The sequence below is a fragment of the Trachurus trachurus genome, assembly GCF_905171665.1.
Source record: "Trachurus trachurus genome assembly, chromosome: 22".
NCBI lineage: Eukaryota > Metazoa > Chordata > Actinopteri > Carangiformes > Carangidae > Trachurus > Trachurus trachurus.
Window position 1 is genome coordinate 25,169,804 of NC_139907.1, and position 21,828 is coordinate 25,191,631.

Consider the following 21,828-nt stretch of genomic DNA (forward strand, 5'->3'; position numbering starts at 1 on the left):
CTGTTAGATACCATCTGAATAATATAGAAATAAATTTAAGACATTATTCAAAGCAACTTCATATTCGATGTTACATTAAATATCTTGCACCACACACTGCATCCTCCTTCCCAAAGGTGTCGAAAGGTCAATAAAGCTCATGATAACAAAACACATACAAGGCATATTACAACAGTTATACAAAAAACATACAAAGCATAATTAACTCTTTTCTTTTTGAATCAAAAGCACTTGTATACACAAAGACTACAATTCATTTACATAAAGTGATACGTTTTACATCCATGCTGTGAAGGTCCCAGCCTTTTATATGCATTTCTTCTTCTTCTGGGTTCTGGAAAAACTAATCATTGCAAAAGGAAGACTTCTGCATCCACCCATAGGAGCCAATATTCATGTAGTCTCTAAATAAAAAATATACTTTAGTCCTTCCAGTTGTGAACTCCACTGAGATATTAAGATTTTCTTTTTCCTCTGGATCTCCTTTTTCTGTCACCTACGGAAACAAAAGGTTCAAATGAATGGATAAAATCAAAAATATATGAAAGATAAAATAATTTAATATCTTTTAAATTATTATATTTAAAATTTTACATTAAAACAGTTTGCACAAAGGTAGAGAAATTCATTTATGGTTGTTTGCTGTGCAAACATCTCTGTTTAATATATTTACAGCACATGTAGCTTTCTTAAGAGTCGGATTAAAAAAAGTACACTTCACAGGAAACACAACAGCTTGTTGTTAGACAATTATAAACAGTCCCAGTTGCAGATTTTGGGAAAATGGACAAGAAAATATGGAAGGAGGAGACACAAAAGTGACAGTTTTCATGAGATTACTCAGTCCACGATGACTTCACGATGACGTCAAACACTGCAAGGCTGTTTAAGATCAGAACACTGATGTTAACTGCACCACTTATAATAACAGAAGTATTGTTAGGAGTATTTTCCCCCAGGTTTAATATAAAATAGAACCACCAAGGCACGTGCATTAGGTCAGATAATGTTAAAATGTTTAGCCTGAGAACCACTGAATTAAAAAAGTTAAAGAGAGAGCGAGTGTTAAAAGCTGGACGACAAAGACAAATGAGATCCAGATCCCAGTTAGATCGACAAAATGACGTGTTATTTGAGACAAAGCTTCGACGGTGATTGAGTTCGTTAGGATGATGGTCCTGCTTACAGTTTGCCATCCCATCGATTTGACCTACCTCACTGCAACACACAGCCTTTTTTATGTTTAGTGTGTCCTTTTCCACCTTGTGTGTCAGAGAGTCAAAACGGAAGAACAGAGCATTCAAACAAACTGACCAGAGATTTCAAGTCCATTCAGTATTAAAAATCTGCATATCAAGTGCTACAACACTGCAACCATATTCTTTAATAAAAATGCATGTGATCATGCAAATCACTTTAGGAACATATACTTAAAAAAAACCCACACATAAGATATAAAAGACAAAATGCAATAAAAACAACACAAATAAGGATCTCCCTTTAAGACAAGTCAAGCTAGCATTCCAAAGGTAGTGTTTATTGTAGTGAATAGATAGATTACCTTGGTTATTCTTCTTTTTGCTTCGTTTAAAGAAGCTGTGGTGTTTCTTTGGGTCGGACTTTAGGGACGGAGGCTCTGCTTCAGATACCGACGGCAGATCCTCTGGTTCCAGTCCGTCTGGGACGTCGTACCCCTCAATGCCCTGACTAAGTGTGGTGGTCAGATTGCTTTTAGGGTCCGAGTGCTCATGACTCACAACCTCATCCTGGCTGTGTGTTCTTGTGGTAATGGATGCTGGCTCCTCTCCACCCTTCTTTTCTCCCACAGTCTCGGCTAAATGGATTATTTTATTACCAGTTTCACCTTTCCCGTCTCCCGTTGTGTTGCTTTCACTACCCTGCGTCACATTCATGTCTGTCTTGGGTACTGGACATTCCTTGATCTGCACATCCACGCTAATGTCTGCTGGTTGCTCGGGCTTTGGTACCAGGCCGGAGGTGGCGTCTGACACGGCCTCTAAAAGGTCAGAATCTGAGAGGGAGGACGGGCTGAGGGCGCTGGTCTCAGCTGAATCCGTTGAGAAGCCATTTGTGGTGAGAGATGGTTGCCGTTTCCCTTCAGCCTGAGGCAGGGCTTGCGTCATATGTAGGGCTGGTGCTGCAGGAGGCTTCGGCGGGCGTGGAGCCTCCTGCAGCGACGCAGGCCTTTCCGGGGGTGCCTGTGCCTGTGCCTGTGTGGTCGTGGCTGGCTCTGCTGGGCGTGTGCTGGGAGGTGCAGCTGCCTTGTCTGGCGCGGCAGCCTGCGGCGCTGGCGCAGTCTCTTCTGACGGGCTGCTTAGACCGTTCACCTCGCCTGTGGTGGCTCGGTGATCCTCTGTCGTGGTTTTGGTAGGAGCGGAAGTGGTGGCTGCTTCTGCGATTCCGTCTTCTGCAGGCTTCACACTTGATCCTGTGGTGGAGAAGTAAACAGGACCAATGTGGAAGGAAAAGATTTAGAAAACTACTTATTAACCAGAAGGTGTTTTTGAAGAGAGCACAACAGTTAGGCTGTCTTTACTCTACAAGGATCAAGTGGCCCAATTCCGATTTTTTTCCTCTCAAGTGGCACAGATTAGATCTGCAACATGAACATGTAAACATGAAAAAAATATCAAATATTCAGGCCCCCCGTTATGTGGAAAAAAATCAGATTGGGTATCTGCCAATGGGTCTGCAGACTAAACAGACAGATTAGACATTCCCTAGCAATGCAAGTTGTACATCATCAGAAAATGCGTCGATAGCACATATTAATGACAGTGTGTGTTGTTTACTTGCAGCTGGGCCAGCTGACTTCCTCTTTGCTAGCCAACCACGTCTATGCATGCATGACGTTTTGTGCAGGAAAAGCAGGTGTAAACACAGACATCAGAAATGGGTCACTTCAATAGAACATGTAAACAGAGGGACAAAAAAAACAAAAACAGGAATTGGGCATCAAGGCCTGTAGTTTAAAGAGATAGTTGAACATTTTGGCAAATTGTCCTATTGCCATAATCCCTACAGTTTTAGGAGTAGGTGTATCTTTAATTGTCGATGCAAGCTATTTTTAGAACGGCGGAGCAGAGCCGTGAGCTGCTCAGAGCTACGCTATGGAGGCTTATGGAATTTCTTGGTTTCCCCTCATCAAACTCATCAAATACACAATACAACAACTCAAAAACACTCGATGGACAAGTTGTGACTGGCACATTCACCACGCTATGAGATAACAGAACATTACGAGACAGAGTTGTTTTCGAGGTAAAGTCATGTAAAACCGCTGACGCGTGTTCTGCTCGTAACCAAGAAATCCCATTAGCCTCCGTAGTGTAGCTCTGAGCAGCTCGTGGCTCTGCTCCGCCATTCTAAAAATAGCTTGCACCAACAATTAAAAGGTAACAAACCTACTCCTAAAACTATAGGGATTGTGGCAATGGGCCAATTTGCCAAAATGTTGAACTATCCCTTTAAAGACAGCCTTACAGACTCTGCATGAGAATGTGAGCTACTGCAGCTCTACAAAAGCAGCAAAGCGATGGAGCTAGCTCATCAAGAGGTGAGTGGTGTAAAAGCAAATGAAAAAGAGCTCTAGATAAAGCAGCAAAGCTGTGTGGTGGCTCGCAGGTAAGTGGCTCGGGGGGGAGGTGGGGGCGGAGCTGGGAACTGCGGATAGGGGCCACAGTCTCTTGTCCTTACCGGGTGGGCGGGAATCGCTACGCATTTCACTAGAAGTTCGGCTTTCCGAATCGCACCTTGGCCTGGTCTTTCTGAGGCTGAAACCTTTCCTGATATCTGCCAGGAGGTGGTCGATGATGCAGCCGTCGTCCGGCGGCGGGATGCCTTTCTTAACTTGAGAAAGAGGTAAAAAAGAGAAAGAGAGCTTTAACTTTATTCAAATGCCTTCCTGGTGAGGGCTTTCTTTTACATTAAAAGGCTCTTTAACTTACTTATTTTTCCATTCTCTCCCTTCTGTCTCTTGGACTCTTCCTCTGCCAGCTGCTGCTTTCTCTTTTCAGCTTTGGCCGCCTGCTCTTTTCTGGTTTTGTTTTCCTGTTATCATCAAAGAAGGGATGTCACTTGCTGCCAAGTACAGAACGTACACAGCAGTCTGTCTTTGTAGCATTTGGGCAGGGACATATTAACATTTTCCAGTTTCTCACGGTTAAAATGATACACATGATCCAAAGACAACATCCCCGTACACAAGAGGAAGACTTCACGACGCCGTACGGCAAAACAAAAAGTGTCCTCCCTGACCTTCAGAGCCTTGATGAAAAGTCCTCGAAAAGTCCTCATGGTTCCGAAGAGTTCCTCGAGCGACAGCTGGTTGGGGTCCTCACATAAGTAGACGGCCAGCTCGCGTTTCTGCTTATCGATCTCAGTGAACCTGACGCTTAAAGCCTGACAGGCCTCTCGACTCCCCTGGAACCAAGAAAAAGGGGGAAATGGTGCATTTGGGATGTGAACCCAGTTCACAACAACATTTTCAACTCTTTTAAAAAAAAATCTTATTTGTAGAGAAGGCAGAGGACATCATCTTACTTCAAGAACTTCAGCGTATTGCCCCTTCACCTCCTCCACCGAGTTGGAGACCTTCTTGGCAGTCTCATTCAGTCGTTTCAGTAAGGCACTGGCTTCTGATTGGATAGAGTCCAGATTAACTCTGGGGACAAAAGTCAAAGTTTTATGTGTCTGTTAAAGAGATAGTTCAACACTTTGGCCCATTGCCATAATCTCTATAGTTTTAGGAGTAGGTTTGTTACCTTTAATTGTCGGTGCAAGCTATTTTTAGAACGGTGGAGCAGAGCCGCAAGCTGCTCAGAGCTACGCTACAGAGGCTAATGTGATTTCTTGGTTTCCCTCATCAAACTCATCAAATACACAATCCAACAACTCCAAAACGCTCTGGTGGACAAGTTGTGACCTGCACATTCACCACGCTGTGAGATAATAACAGTACGTCACGAGATAGTTGTTTTCGAGGTAAATTCATGCAAAAGCCACTGATGCGCCTTCCTGTCGGGGGCAGTTTTTCCAGCAAGCAGTCTCTGCATTTACCTCGAAAACAACTCTGTCTCGTAACTTTCCGTTATTATCTCATAGCGTGGTGAATGTGCAGGTCACAACTTGTCCACCAGAGCATTTTGAAGTTGTTGGATTGTGTATTTGATTAGTTCGATGAGGGAAACTAAGAAATTCCATTAGTCTCTGTAGCGTAGCTCTGAGCAGCTCACGGCTCTGCTCTGCCGTTCTAAAAACAGCTTGCACCGACAATTAAAGGTAACTAACCTACTCCTAAAACTATAGGGATTATGGCAATGGGCTAATTTGCCAAAATGTTGAGCTATCCCTTTAACGATCACGAAGAACATGAGCTGAGAACATGTCAAAAGTTTTTGTACCCTGCTGCTTTTTCGCAGATCTCTATATCATCTGGCAGCTCCAACAGCTCTGGGTGCTTTGCCTCTGCTTCCTTTGGAAAATAAGCCACACAGTTGGGGAAGATTACACCGGATCATGACTGAGGTGGTGGCAACAGTTATGGCAGACATGAACCAGTTAGCGTACCTCCAGGATGTGATGGAGCAGCGTTATGCGGCTCTTGTTGGCCTTGGTCTCGGTGAGCTTGAGCAGCGAGCTGATCTTGAACCCCTCTGCGTTCCCCGTGTGACTCCCCTGGAAGTAGAGCGACGATTAACCATGCAAGATCTTTTTTCTAAATGTCAGGTGGAGTTAAATATAAATGAGCCGATGTGGTTCTTCTTACATAGTTGAGAAAATTCCCCACGTCGAGGATGAGCTTGCAGAACTCTGGCATGAGTGTGCTGTCTCTGAGAGCTGAGAGAAGAGTTACCTCTGGAAGTTAGTAAATCATACATGATGTGTGTCATTTCAGCAACAGGCTTTAGGGTTTTACTCACACTGGTTGGCCTCCTCCACCAGTTTGACTTTAGGTCTGAGCATGTCCAGCACTGATGAAGTCTCCTCGCACAACAACATGCACTCGATCCTCAACTGGTAACTACAGAGACAAACCAAAAGAGACGAAGTAAGCATGGAGCCAATCATGGTGGCATTGGGATATAAAGAATATCATATGCAGCATAGGCACGAATCAGAAAAACAAGAACTGGAAATAATCATCACCATGGCACAGTGAGGAGAGAGGTGTAGAAGCGATCAACATTCGCCAACTTGTCTTTTTCTCCTTGGAAGGATTTTAAGTTTTCGATCTAAAGAAACAAGACAGTGACTCAGACGTGCTATGTTATTTTTAAAAGTGTGCATCACGCGTAAAAGTCGTAGAATACAGAAGTGTTACCAGAACACACCTCGTGCTTCTCGGGCAGCAGCTTTAGAAGCTGTTTTAGCACCTCCACGTCAAACTTAGATCGGTCCCCGTTTTGAATCATGGCTACAAACTCTTCATTTTTGCTGCGCAGAGAAAACGTAAAATATTGAGCTGTAAAAAAATATATATGTATAAAGAAATACACAAACAAATATGAAAATAATGTGCGATGTCTCACCATCTGAATTGCTTTAGAAATATGTTCAAATTCAAGTTTTTCTTTGGATCAATGAATGTAATCTGTTAGGGGGAAAAAAAAAGGCAGGAGGTGGAGAGGCACATTGATTATTCAGCTCTGATAATCAGGTGCGTTTGTTCTGAATGCTGCAGCTCTGAGGAGCGATGTCGAGTGTTGACCAAGCACACCTCTTTAGGCTCCTTCTTGACAGGAGCAGCTGCCCCCTTGTCTTTGTGCTCGGTCACCGGGAGACAGAACAGCTGCTCGATACTGCTGTAGTCCGGCTCCCGAGGAGGCTCCTTCTGAACCGAGGCCCACATGGAGTGACCATCTGTGTGTGTGTGTGTGTGTGTGTGTGGGGAGGAGAGAGAGAGAGAGAGAGAGAGTAATCTGTCATGAGCTCATGTGGCTCCGTTTTGTATCAACAAAACACACAGTGTCTGAAACTCATTTGAAAGCTCAGGGGAATCTTGTGCAACATCCACATCGAATAAAAACCCAATTATGAACTATTGCTCTGTTGACCTTTCAGATGGAGAGCCATTTGTGTGGACATGTCCCTTCTGTCAGTGTCTCACTATAATATTGTTCTGTTTAAACAAATAAAAACATCCTGAGGGGATGAGTACAGTTGGGATGGATTAATGCTGCAGATGGAGGGAACCAGGAGCAGATAGAAGACTTAATGAGAAGGATGGAGAACCGCATGTATTTTATTCTTTTTTCTTTTTAAATCTTATTTTATTTATTTATCTTTATTTTATACTCACTGATGATATTGTGGTAGTGGATTATAAGGGTACTTGTGCAATACCTATTTTTAACTTGTACTCCCCTTCTTTTAAAGGGATAGTTCAACATTTTGGCAAATTGGCCCATTGCCATTATCCCTATAGTTTTAGGAGTAGGTTCGTTACCTTTAATTGTTGATGCAAGCTGTTTTTACCTCGAGAACAATAGCGTGGTGAATGTGCAGGTCACAACTTGTCCACCAGAGCGTTTTTGGAGTTGTTGGATTGTGTATTTATTTATTTTTTTAAGTATATTTTTTGGGCTTTTAATGGCTTTAATTGATAGCACAGTCGAGAGAGAGACAGGAAATGGGGAGGCAGAGAGGGAATGACATGCAGGAAAGGGCCGCCCTATGCGGGATTTGCAGTGAGGACTATAGCCTCAACGTGGGGCGGCAGCTCTACCAAGTGAGCTAAACGCCGCCCCTTTGGATTGTGTATTTGATGAGTTTGATGAGGGAAATCCCATGAGAAATCCCATGAGCCTCCGTAGCGTAGCTCTGAGCAGCTCACGGCTCTGCTCCACCGTTCTAAAAATAGCTTGCACTGACAATTAAAGGTAACCAACCAACTCCTAAAACTATAGGGATTATAGCAATGGGCCAAAATGTTGAACTATCCCTTTAACTTATACCTGTAGTTCGACCAATTTCCTGTCTCTCTCGACTATGTTATCAAATAAAGGCAAAAAATGCCAAAAAAAAAGCTTGCCCTGAGTAACTGTGTGAGTGTGATGTCATGTGTTAGTTGGTCTGTGGGAACTGAATTGCCCTCTTGGTATTAAAGAAAAGTATTCTGAATCTGAATCTGAATGGATGTTTTTCATACTCACCAGTAACGGCGCGGAGTTTCTGCCAGTTGAGCTTCTTCATCCTCAGGGTGGGACACCGGTTGGCCTTCATGGGTGTCCCGCACCCCAGGGACTGGACGCTCTGAGCCACTATCATTCCTGGCATGGGAGGTGGTGGAAGCGCCATGCCGGGTAGGGGAGGTGGCGGTGGCGGTCCGCCGCCCATCCCTGGCGGGAGCGGCGGAGGCGGAGGAGGCGCCATGCCTGGATAGCAGGGCAGTGGTGGCGGAGGAGGAGGCATCATCCCGGGTAAGGGAGGGGGAGGAGGTGGCGGTGGGGGTCCGCCCAGCCCTCCAGGTAGCGGTGGCGGTGGAGGTGGTGGACACTGGTTAGAAAGTTGGAGCAGGAGTCCGGGGGGCAGAGGAGGTGGAGGAGGAGGAGGAGGAGGGGGAGGCGGGGGGGAGGAGGTGCAGAGCTGCTTCTGAGGGGACACTGTGCTTTTGTGCAGCTTCTCCGTGTCCTGATCCGTCTGCACGGCTTTGTCCACCACGACCAGCCCGTCCACTTCATGACGACCCTCACAGCTCTTTCTTTTGGAGAACATCAGCCGCTGCATGATCTTCTCACAGGACTCCATCTGAGCTGCAGCACAAACACACACACACACACACAGATGAAACCCATCTGAAGTGGGGATGTCACAATTACTTGTTTTCACAATTAATCGCGTATTAAACGCCACGATTAATTGATCGTAAAAAGAAAAAAGAATTATAAAAAGATTATGTCGGAATGAATGCTTAGTTTCCTGCGCTATGCCCAGCGCTGTATGAATGTGTGTGTGAAAGGGTGAATGTGACCTACAGTGTAAAGCGCTTTGAGTGGTCCGAGAGACTAGAAAAGCGCTATATAAGTGCAAGTCCATTTACCATTTACCTTTTAACCATATCGGCAGATGTGCACTAAAGTAAAGGAAGCTGCACAGATACTGGTCCATTTCAAAGTAACACCGAATTGGTGGGAATTTAAATCATCATTTGTAGCCTAATTAAAAAAAATAAACTTAAAGGGATAGTTCAACATTTTGGCAAATTGGCCCATTGCCATAATCCCTATAGTCATAGCAGTAGGTTCGTTACCTTTAATTGTCGGTGCAAGCTATTTTTAGAACGGCGGAGCTCTGTCTGGTAACGTTCTGTTATTATCTCATAGCGCGGTGAATGTGCAGGTCACAACTTGTCCACCAGAGGGTTTTGGAGTTGTTGGATTGTGTATTTGATGAGTTTGATGAGGGAAACCAAGAAATCCCATTAGCCTCCGTAGCGTAGCTCTGAGCAGCTCACGGCTCTGCTCCACCGTTCTAAAAATAGCTTGTACTGACAATTAAAGGTAACGAACCTACTGCTATGACTATAGGGATTATGGCAATGGGCCAATTTGCCAAAATGTTGAACTATCCCTTTAAACATTTGGTATAGAGGACAAATAATGACTTAAATATTTCAAACTCTTCCCCTGGGGGGTTAATAACTGGTCCTATATTAAGAGATTAGTAATGAAATTATATTTTGACTATATTTGATTTGACACATTCATAGTGTTGTAAAATGTATTGATGCATAATATGATGATATGTGATAATCGCAATACCGTGATTATTTCTCTGACATATCATAATCATACCAAGAAAATCTATAATCGTGACATCGCTAATCTGAAGTTACTCTCAAACCAAAGCTTTCAGCCGTCCTGTCCGCTGCACACAGCCGCCTCCGCTTCACACATTAATCACCGAGGCGGCCATTAGCTGACCATTAGCCTCTTCAGAGAGTGTATTGTGTTGTTGCTTGGGTGCTGACTCACAGTCCTGGGCCAGCAGTATGGCTCTGTTAGTGATGGCTTCCAGAGCCAGCCAGATGTCCGAGCGGCTCGGCCCCAGCACCAGCAGCGTCTGCAGGATGGACAGCAGCTGGAGGGAGGCCGGATGGCTGCTCACCTGCATCGACACATGTGTGACGGACAAAATCAGGGAGGATGCTCCACATGTTTCCATATTAGCTACCAAAGTCTCATATGTGCCAGTGCAACTAAAGCTAATCCACATATCCAGATAATAAAAGATATTTTTCCTCATTTCCTCACATCTGTAACAAAACCAGGCTGAAACTTGTGCACACCGGCACGGACGGACAGGTGCGTAGGAGAAGACCAGGTGGTCGAGCAACATGAGAAAAAGCTCCCGCACACTGTCATCACTTGCAGAGGTTTTATTGAACAACGTTTCGGTCCTGAGACCTTCGTCAGGTACTCAGTACCTGACGAAGGTCTCAGGACCGAAACGTTGTTCAATAAAACCTCTGCAAGTGATGACAGTGTGCGGGAGCTTTTTCTCATCTCACATCTGTAACAAAATGTTCAGGCATTCAGGCTCCTAATTAAGTAATTTTGTAGAAAGCGAGTCAGACAGTCACTTCTCACCTTGTTGAAGAGGGTGGTGAAGACCTCTAAGTGATTACTCATGTCAATGCCTCCATACACGCGCAGCAGCTCTTCCTCATCTTCAGCCATCGCCTCTTCAAAAGCTTCACATTGAATAATCAAGTCTTCATCCTCCTGCTCCCTGCACAACACAACACACACACACACACATCACTGATGGGACACGTCAACACATTAAAATGCCATTTTCAGTGAAAAAAAGCAAAGATAAAAGACCTTTGCACAAATTGCTGTCATTAATGGACACAATTTATGTCCATCCTTTCCTAAAAGCACTAGCACTGTTCCAGTTGTAGTGTTGATGCACTTTATCATCTAAAACGATGTCTTTATTTATTATATAACATCTGGTTTGAATATTAAAACAAAATCAAATGTGGGCAGCAGAAGGAAGGCTCACCTTAACTTCGGCAGAATATCCAGTAACTGAAGCCCTGCAAGACAATAACAAGAAAACACAACTCTTGAGTATGACAACACTCAATTCATCAATTTTTGAAGACAGCTAATCCTAAAAGAAAAGGGACCACACGTCTCACAGAGTCATAGAGGCAAACAGTTGGCAGGAGGTCACAGGTGAGCAATCAACAAATGAGGAGTGGCCAATCAGAAGGCTAATTGGCCCAAGGTGGTGGGTGGTGTTTTGTGTGGATGAAGCTGCACCCAAGGGGGTGGATCGGACCAAAGATACTCTAGTCTATACCAAGATACCCCACGAGAAGCTGCTTAAATGACATGAAATGGTTACGCTTCATGTCTCCTAAGTGGGCGTGGTCACCTGTCCCCCCAGCTCATGTTGTGAACGTGTTTGGATTTATAAAAGTTGTAGGTAGACGGAAGTGAGATAGCTATTTATATTTTCTTATGATAACATTCGATATTTACACAGCTAACAGTCATATTTAGCTTAACAAAAATTATTTTAAAAATTAGCAAGGTGATCTCGCGAGAGTGTGTTGTTGAGACAGAGACAGTTCAATTTCTCCTAATGTGTCTGTCTAGAAATTGCCATTTTAGTGTCAAAATGTTCAGAAGAGATGTGTCTTGTGAAAAATGGTTCCTATATTTACTTAATTTACTATGGGGCGAAAGACTCAACCATAATCTGTGTTCACATTCACATCTCTCATTGGAGTTAATAGACTCAAGACTGCTGCTCGTCTCCTAAAGGGGCGGGGCCGTGGAGAAGCCCACGTGACATGTATACAGGAAGCTGACTCGTCATGGGCCGTCTAAACCGTCTTTTGATCGGACTACGCGCAGGCGTAACTCACAGGCGGCCATATTGGGTCAGTCGACTTGCTCTGACTCTGGCTGCAGTAGATGGTGATCCAGTCATCTGCACTAAATAAAAATACTCAGAACACTGTGGAATTTTGTCTGTATGTAGCTATTACTTTTACCTATTTGCATAATGTTACTATTGCATTACTTTCATAGAAAAGTACATGATTACAATTATTCGTAATTTTAAGTATGCACTGCAGTATAACTGCATTTCTGAAGTTCATAACAAACCAAACTGTTTGAAAACTGGTCAAAACCTGAGCAAGTTCTGGTTATTATAGTAGAACATGCACCAGAGGCTTGATGCTCTGAGGAAACCAGTTGACTGACACAAGGTCAGGTGAGTCATCTAGTCTTCCAGTCTTCCCACCATGGACCACATTGCGGCTTGTGGGGTATGTGCTTGGTTGGAATCTCAGTGTTACACCCAGATTTTCTCCCAGTGCATGCTGGACTTCACTGACTCTGAAATGTGATTATCTGCCGTAGAGTTTCAAATGGCAGATGTGATATCAGTGTGGTGTGATCTAATCAATGCAGCAGTGATGACATTTTCTTTAAAGTGAAACATACAGTAGTCACTAGTAAAAAAAAAAAAGGCAAAAGGTACACAATGCTGTCTCCACTTAGGGTTTGCAGCATAGTGACAGAGAGAAGGAGGCCATTAGAGGCCTATTCTTAGACAGACCCAGTGACAGAGATATTTGTAATAGAGCTCCTGCTGATGGCCTGTTTTCCTTTTTTACATTCACTTTCAGCCGGGGGGGGGGGGGGGGGGGGGGGGGGGGGGGGGGGGTGAAGACACTGTTGTACTGACAATTGACCACGGTGTGACCTTGGCCGTGATGTGGCTCCAGACTCCTGATTAATTAGTGAAAACAGAGAACCCACCGATAAACTCCTTTCTCATCTTATCTCTCTGTCTGAGGTCGTCTGAGCCGAAGATGAGGGCGTTGATGACACTGAGGAGTGTGACCATGTACGGGACGTTATCCGTCGCCTGCAGCTCGTTCATGATCACGCTGAAGCGATACTGCTGCGTCTTCACGCCCTGAAGGGTTAAACAAGGTCAGCGATCAAACTCTCAATCATTGTTGGAGGACTGATAAATAATCCTTGTACACCTAACCTGCCACTAGAGGGCACTGCTGAGGAGCTGTTGTTATAAAATTCACACTGATCATTTCAGGAACTTAAGTTTTCAAGCTTTCAAAACAAAATGACTCTACATGTTCATCTACCTACCTTGTAATGATCCAGGGCATCCAGAGACAGGCGGTGTCCGTCCGTGGAGAACATGCTGAGGGCCGCCAGTAGCTCAAACACCTGCTTCTTCACCATGGTGTTGGACGTGTCCAAGGCTGCGGAGCATCATGATCACACACATCAGTATGAATACTCATATTCCCCATCTGTTTCTCTTAAATTTAAAGCACTGCTCTCTTTCTTTCCCTTTCTCTCTCTCCCTCTGTGTGATCATCCCCTCCTTGTGTCTAGATACAGAGCTGATGCTTTGTTCCACTCTCTCAACTCTCTCTTGAACTTTGCCCCGCTCAGATGAGGTGTTGTACCTACTTGAGATAAACAAGTGGTCGTATGTGTGTGTGTGTGTGTGTTTTTAATGTTGGGAAATCCAATATTCACAGCGCACTATGACACAACATTTTTAGGGATCTCCCTAGGCAGCCCTCAATGATTCATGTCCACATGAAAAACTGAATACAGTACATGGCAGGGAAATTCAGCCCAGCAGAATGAGTCAGCCGGATGAGAGCCATCGAATCGTGACCAAATTAACTTGTAAATGTTAAATCACGACACCTGAGAAGTGATTGGAGCGTCAGGTCCTGCACGATATCAGATCTGTTTTTAATTAACAGGATGATTTGAATATCACGACCGGGTGATGAACTGCACTTGAAGGTTTATTTTCTGAAGGAGCACTGATCTGAGCCTGGATTAAATGAACACATTATGACGGAAAGTGTGCAGTGTGTGATGGAAATAACAATAAGCAAGTTCCCTCACCGTAATTATTATTATTTTATAACCTTTTTTGTTTTTTTCGTTTGTCCCATTGAGATCCAAGATCTCTTTTGCAAGACAGACCTGGCCAAAAATGTTAATGTATATAGTTGTCTTTTCAAGATTGTTAGTATGTTGATGTAGAAACTGCAACTATGCAGGTTGTAAGCATGTGGGTTGAAGAGAGAGTTTAATGTGTGTACAGTAAATCTGCTAAACCTTTCATATTTAGTGGAATATATAAGGATTGTTTCCAGGAAAGTGAATATGGAAGCTCATGAAGGACCAGGAGGACTGTCCTTTAATTACCACACAAACTGTCCTTAGTTGACTCTTGTTGCTCACCTGTGCAAATGGTTGCATAAACTGGAAAATGACTATGAAAAATACCAATTTTGTATTTTTGTACTGTTGATTCTGATGGAAAATGCCTTTTCCAAACAAAATTAAAAATTAAAAAAAGAAGAAAAGCAAGTGTGCAGTGTGTGTGTGTATGTGTGTGTGACAGCGTTAGATGAGATTAAAAGGCTGATGCAAGAGGAGTCAACCTTGTGAGAGCTTGCGGATGTATCCCTCGTTGTCTATAATGAAGTGGATCCCTGCAGAGGAGTTCATGACGGCCCGGACGCAGCTCACACAGGTGAGCTGCAGCAGAGCGTCGGCGATGCGGGAGCACCCGCGCCCCGACAGCCGGTCCAGGGCCTCCAGGAGCAGATCCAGCCCGCTGAGCTCCAAGAACTGGACCATCCATGTCTGGTCGCTGCCTTCCAGCCGACGCTTCAGCCCAGAGTAGTTGACCACGGTGGGGACCTGCAGCAGGCGGATGCACAGCTCCGGATCGGCGCTCTCCAGGTTGGCCTCCTGCGGGGTGTCCGAGTCCTGCGAGGAGCCCAGGCGACCCCTGACCGCCGCCCACTTCTTCTTCATGTCTGACTTCACGGACATGATGGGTGGTGGAACTGCAGAGGCCAGAGGGACACAGAGTTCATGCAGATGAAAATAGACATTCTCTAGCAATCATTATCCACAAAAGGAAAAAAAAGAAAAGAAATTCAGCTTGTTTTGTTCTGCAGATGGCGTCTGTTTGTACTGATAACTAATGATTTCTGTCCGGTGTACAGTGGCGTAATAGCTATTCAGAGCACAGGAAACATGCCATAACTGCACCTTATCAGAAAGGAAAACAGAATAGGAAACGATAGCTCTGCAGTTTGTGTACGAGCAAAAGATATGTCAGCAGTACAGTCATCGCCAGCGCTGCCAAGCATTCCATCTTAATCCTGCTTGAAAGAGAAAAAGAGGCTTGACTGTCAGCTCATCAAAAGTCTGCACAAAGCCAGGCTCTGTGTTGTCTGGGCGCTGAGTATCCTCATTTACAGATGCAAATAAACGCATCTAAGTGATGTAAACACTGGATAACATGTAGCATTCACTTGGCAAATGAACAAAAATATATGATTTTAGAGAAAAAAACATCTGACGTCGCTATGAATGCACATATTGATCCAACGTGAGCCCTTTTCCTGGCAGATCCCCAGAGCGTGTTCCCCTCCTGTACCAACCTGTCTAACTCCAAAACATCTAAAAAAAACATCTAAAAAAAGGAAAATTCCAATACTTTGTACAAGAACAGGCACATTCCCACACTAATAAAATCAACAGAATAAGGTTCAGACCAAAAAAGGGGAAAAGTTTCTCTAAAAGGCTAAAAATACTTTCTCTCTATACCGCAGTTGTGATATTAGGTGGTCCGTCTGAAGTGAACCGGGTGAGTGCTTCCTCCGTCTCCTCTTGTTGGTTTAACACTTGGCAAAGATAACGTACACAGATGAGACGCTGAGTGATGAGCACGTACAAACACAATGCTCTGCAGAAAGGTCACAGGACTGGACGGTATAAATTTGACTGTATGGACAACGTAAGGCTCTGTCCTCTGCATGTTTTAGGAACCTGGTAAACCAAAAACACCACAAGCTGTTTTCAAATGACTTTTTATCTCTCTGCTATCAAGGGGCAATTTGCAGAGAACAGAAGCAGGGCCGTTGCAAAGGGGAGAAAGGTGATGACAATTCTAGGGGCCCACAGCCCAGGGGGGCCCAAAAAAAAAACAACCCAGTAGCCCAATCTTTCTATGACTAAATTATTCTGCATATTACCCTGACTAATACATATGCTTTATCGGCATCAAAACAAAGTAAATACAAAAATACAATACATGCGTGTAAGAAAAAAACTTTCAGGAGGCCCAGAATTCCTAGAAACGGCTGTGAACAGAAGTAATGACTTATGAACAATCTGACAAATTGAACAATTCACTCAGTGGAGTGGAGGTACCATGAGACTTTTTCTGTCTCTCATATTCTTGCAAAGGCATTCCTCAGCTCTGACCGAAAGCATTATAGTCCTGCTACCAGCATGAGAGTGTTACCGTGGCAGCAAGCAGTCAGACAATGGGGTTTCACAATAGGCCTTCTCAGTGCTCTTCAAAGAGCCGTGTTCATTAGCCACAGAATGGATGGGGATGTTCCCTCCCCCCCTTCTTTCGAGCCCTGGCAAGACTTCTGCCCCACAGTCATTTCCACACACTCAGGACTCATGTACTGTATTGTCATGTACAGACAGGGAACAAAAGTTACAGTCTGATTCTTGTAATTTGAGGGATTTTGATGTCATGGCATTTCCTACAAAATATGACTAACACTTGAGAGAAGCTGGTGTGTGTGTCATGTGCTCATAAGCTGGAGCCTACTCCCCTGCATGGCTCGGGAACTTTCAGAGGGAAGGAAAGGACTTTCCTGGGACAGGAAACTTGGCACGAGATAAACACGCTGATGTGACACGCTCATGTTCCTCTTTTATTTCAATTCAGTTTCATTCCTGAACATCCTGCAAAACCGTTCCTATACACAAACATCTGGCTTAGGCTTCAAAAACATCAAAGATCAGCAGCTATGGGGAAGAACAACATTGCATATCCTTCCTCGGGTATAAGAAAACTGTCATTTGCCGACCCCCGTCTGCCAGAGCTCCCACATGTACCACTAATAGCAGGCTGATTCACTGCACACAGGACAAACCTACTCAGTCTGTCCTCTGGTTCAGCCTCCCACACATCAGCCCACTGCTACTGTGTGTTGCAGCCTCAACATTTAGGAACAAACAGGAACATCTCCACCGATTTATTTCCTCTGACACATATGCAAAGCAAATACAAGCGCTTCCTCTACTTAACTAATGTGCTGCAATAATAATAAAATAAACACATAGATTTTTCAGATTTGCACATTTTTTCCCCAGATCCTTTTCATTTCCCTCCACTGACATGCCAGATTTAACAAGATGATATGATGATATGAGGAGTCAGTGTGTTCACCTTTGATCACCATGCAGTCTGTGTTAACACAAGGATTATGTGTTCCTTTTGAGGGTTGAGTAATTTTAGAGAATAATTCCATCCACACACCATAAAACCTTTCGCAGTATTTGCAGAATGATTAAATACCAAGGAAGAACATCTGGTCCTCATTTCACTGCTTCCCTTCAGTCCTCCCTTTCCCTTCTCTGCTATGTGAGGGAGGAACCGACATAGCCTACCTCCAAACTCTACATTAGGAGAAGTCTGATCTAGTAGTTTAGTTTATAGCCTACAGTAGTTTCCGTTATTCCCAATCTGTTACAGGGTTTTAACTCAGTAGTTATTATAGGTCCACACAAGTGACAGCCCATCTGCTCCACACAGCCTTAGCTACTACTGCAATCCTCGGCTCAAGTGTGTGTTTGTTCATCACAGCCTTCTTCTTCCCCTCATCCTGTCCAAAGCCAGAACAGATCACCACATCCACAATGGGCCGATTACACAAACAACACAACACTACACTACACAACACAACACAGTGACAGCATGAGAGTGTTGTTGTGCGTCAGGCTGCATCATGTCATCTGCTGTCTTGTAAAGCAGATTAGACAGCGACGTTTAACGCTGCCAACATCGTTACTTTGCGCTGCGATTTATTTTCTCTGCCACATCCCGAAGGAGCAGAGCAGGACCAGACCAGGCAGCTCGCAGCGGTCAAACACACCGACACACACACACATAGCACCACAACACCAGGTCACATCACATCTCCACACACACACTGTTGCATCGTTTCAGATCGCCTCTCTGCAGACTTACCTGGTTTATTCCATAAATATAGTAGCTGCTACACCTGCAGGTTTGCAGTCCTCTGCCGCGTGTTTTCAGGTGTGTGTGTGTCTGTGTGTGTGGGTCGCTTCGCAGTCATCCACAGATGTGTTCCTCAGCTGCCGCCGTGTCCCTCTGCAGACAGGGGAGACGTGGACCTGTGGAAACAGTGGCAGCTCAAACTACAGAACGGGATCGGCAGGGCACCGCTTTCAAATTGCCACGGCCCCTCAGCTTTCATTCACTGGAGGGGAAAGCTGGCGAAGGTGAGGCGTTACAGGGCGACGACTTCCGGTCGGACCCTTCACAATAAAACCAATGTTTTGCTTTCCAACAGGCTCAAGGCAGCTTTTGCAAATTATGTAACTAACACATTAAAAATTAAACTACAGTTATGGCGTGAAGAAACATGGTTTGAGCTAAGAGTTCGCTGAGAAAATGAAAAATTGAGCAGCAACAGGAAATTCAGATAGGCTATAAATAGATAAAACATGTCTGTCCCGCCCATGCATCTTCCACTAGAGTCTACAGAAATGTAATATAGACCATATTATCCAGAAAGATGTTGCCATATACTATGTCACATATGGGGATATATGCATGCATGCTCTGAATATGCCCATCATAAACACATATGAAAAATATCTTCATGGTATTAGGCTATTTGTTGCAATTATACTACATGGTTAATAATCTGTGTGCAAATTTATTATAACAGCATAATATATGTTATCATATTCAAAATACATATATGCCTGTGTGTCAAATTTCTGTACATACAGTAGGCTACATAGGCTATTTATATTAGACATGTCATACATGATAATGAATTGTTACATGAATTTCATTTGCCATATACGTAAAATAGAATTGTTCCAGGTAATTATTATGGTTTATATACAGGTTTTTAATTGGACATTTAAACATGGTAGGCCTACATACAGTAGGCTTATGACATTTCTGAATGGAACTGTAATGTCAGCTGAAACTGCAACTATGGATTCAATAGACCGTTTAACTATGAACCATTTATGGGTGGTTTAATAACTTCATTTGTAATTTCATCTCCCCAAATACTTGCAGCTCATACAGTCTATGGTTCATACACAGTTAAAGAGGTTGAAAGCAACACTTTATTGTGAAGGGCACAATGCTGTGTTTCCGGTCTCACTGTGCCTGTCGTTGTGTGGCTTGGAGCTGTTTGTGATGTTGAAGGCAGCCAGTGGTTGGGCCGTCCGCCCACACTCCCACACTCCCCATCCATCCCAGCAACGGCATCTGACCTCGGGCGGTACGGAGAAGCTGCTGGGGCGAAAATACCATGTTTCCTTCATTCTCCAAGACAGTGGACAACTGGGCTGTAGCCTACAAGTTTCCACAGCAGAATACCATGCACTGATAATCTCCATCAGATAACTGCAGCCCCCCAGGATGTGTATCCTGTAGTTCAGACTTTCACATGGTACATGCTTCAACATGAGGCATCATGTAAACTGGTCCTAAGCCAGTGTTCCCAGTGGGATGGTGCACATTGTTTTTCCTTCTAAACCCCAAGTTGTCCCATGAATGTTTCTGATAAGAATCCAGGGCTTAGATGTAACAAGGGAACACCTAGATAAACCCGGTCTCTCTTCTATAATTTGTTTGCATTAGCTCCAGGGCTTAGCAACACAAAGCTCAATGATCCACCACCTTCTTGCTAAAAGACGGGGATTAAGATGCACAAACCAACTTGAAGCAACAGGATGGAGAAAATAACAGAGACTTTTCTACTTGTCCTTTAATGAACCAAAATGTCCAGTTAGCATACTGATGCCGTAGAAAGAATATGACATTTATATTTTGCATTTTTCCTTAAGGACTGTGGAGACAAGCAGGTTGGGATGAGACAACGGGAACAGTGTGGTGTGTTTTCTTTTACAGCTTTAGCCTTCTGTTGAATTACACCTACCAAAGTGTGATGTGCACAAATATCTTTTAATTTAGTAAACCAATCAGACTGGATGTGTGTGTTGAGTTTGCAGCCCTGTGTTTTTGTAGCTCTTATCATTCCCCATGTGACTTGGGGCTTTTTAGTTCAGTAGAGTTTCACTGGCCCAGACAAAGGTAACTGTAGGCCTACAGTAATTGTATTGATGCACTGCTTTATATCCCCTGGGCTTAAGTGTTATCACTGTGATACTTTGCACATTTGAAAGAAAATGGAGCTTCTCTCAGGAAGACCACTGAGACTCAGCTGCATAGGTACTCAGGTTACATGCAGGGTAGCACACAATACACAGCCTGTCACAATGAAAATCATAATTACACATAAACCGGTGCACATTTTTCCAGGTCATAGTATTTCAAAGGAGGTTAAATCGAAAGCAACTGGACTTAGTTATTTGTCTAGGAAGACGTTTCACCTCTCATCCAAGAGGCTTCATCAGTTCATGTACGCATCTGACCAGGCTGGGAGTGGTCCAACTATCTGGTGTGGAGACTGGTACATCCCAAGGACAAAACACCACACACCCACAAAAGCAATCTGGTGTATGCAGTCCAATGCAACGAGGAATGCAAAGACCTCTACATTGGAGAAACAAAACAACCACTGCATAAACGCATGGCCCAACACAGGAGAGCTAACTCCTCAGGCCTTGACTCTGCTGGCCATTTACATCTCAAGGAGAAAGCCCACTCCTTTGAGGACAGCAATGTCCAAATCCTAGACAGAGAGGACAGATGGTTTGAAAGAGGAGTCAAAGAAGCCATCTATGTAAAAGTAGAGAAACCATCCCTCAACAGGGGAGGTGGCCTCAGACACCACCTATCTCCAATTTACAATGCTGCCCTTTCATCCCTTCCCAGGAGATTCAACAATCTAGCCTCAAAGAACAACAACTGTTCACAAGTGGCAAGTGCCTCCAACGACTGTCGTTATAACAACATAGGGCACTAACGAAGTCGAAACCAACTTTCCATCAAAGACAGTCATTTAAATGACTGTCGTTGGCACTTGGAGCACAGAAGGGAACCAGTGACATCATCACCCTTGTGAACGCCCACACAAGAGGTTAAATAGTGAGTCTCCACACCAGATAGTTGGACCAGTCCCAGCCTGGTCAGATGTGTACATGAACTGATGAAGCCTCTTGGATGAGAGGTGAAACGTCTTCCTAGACAATAACTAAGTCCAGTTGCTTTCGAATTTAACCTCCTTTGAAACATAATTACACATGCATCGGTTTTGTTTAAACTGAGCAATGAAAAGCTACTGGGCAAATATTATGCACTCATCACGAATAGGCCTCTAGCTGAGCAAGTTGAACGTGATTATAAAACATCAGTTGGAACCAACTTCCTAATTGTGAAAGTCAATACGATTGTCTCTTCTCCATTTACTGTTCTAGATATTGCACATGTCTACGCAACAAGTGATTTTAGCCATGCATTTAGACTGAAACCGACCCCTCACCCACCAGCCCTGCTGCTAAATGTTGGCGGCTATAGGGTGTGTCTGGCACTGGTGTTGACAGGATTTAGTTCCTCTGTTTGTCACTGGAATCCTGGAGGGATAAAAGGTCACTACAAGAGACATTATGGGCTGAACAAAGAACTCTCTATAGGAGGCAGTGACACAGATGATGGTCCTAAAAGAAAGCCATCACATTCAACACATTAGGAGACAAACTGATCATTTTACTGAACTGTTCAGAAATT

The 21,828-nt window shown here is 44.0% G+C and overlaps 1 protein-coding gene across 2 annotated transcripts; it reads right to left on the reverse strand.

Annotated features, from left to right (window-relative positions):
* Window positions 1–6: 6 nt before the first annotated feature.
* On the reverse strand, window positions 7–18,287 carry LOC311006226 (inverted formin-2). 2 transcript variants are annotated; one of them, XM_083998972.1, is made up of 23 exons: window positions 18,118–18,287; window positions 14,492–14,902; window positions 13,164–13,279; window positions 12,810–12,969; window positions 11,032–11,065; window positions 10,611–10,752; window positions 9,996–10,128; window positions 8,175–8,774; window positions 6,740–6,882; window positions 6,552–6,613; window positions 6,354–6,456; window positions 6,169–6,254; window positions 5,943–6,043; window positions 5,789–5,859; window positions 5,590–5,697; window positions 5,424–5,494; window positions 4,564–4,684; window positions 4,279–4,443; window positions 3,969–4,071; window positions 3,718–3,870; window positions 1,562–2,449; window positions 1,215–1,262; window positions 7–496 (listed from the first exon to the last, which is right to left on the reverse strand). In XM_083998972.1, exons 2-22 carry the CDS (start codon window positions 14,886–14,888, stop codon window positions 1,216–1,218), a joined length of 3,804 nt encoding a protein of 1,267 aa, XP_083855098.1. In that variant the 5' UTR covers window positions 14,889–14,902; window positions 18,118–18,287; the 3' UTR covers window positions 7–496; window position 1,215. The 2 variants fall into 2 exon arrangements, with proteins under 2 accessions (XP_083855098.1, XP_083855099.1); XM_083998973.1 differs by lacking the exon at window positions 1,215–1,262.
* Between the last annotated feature and the right edge of the window lie 3,541 nt (window positions 18,288–21,828).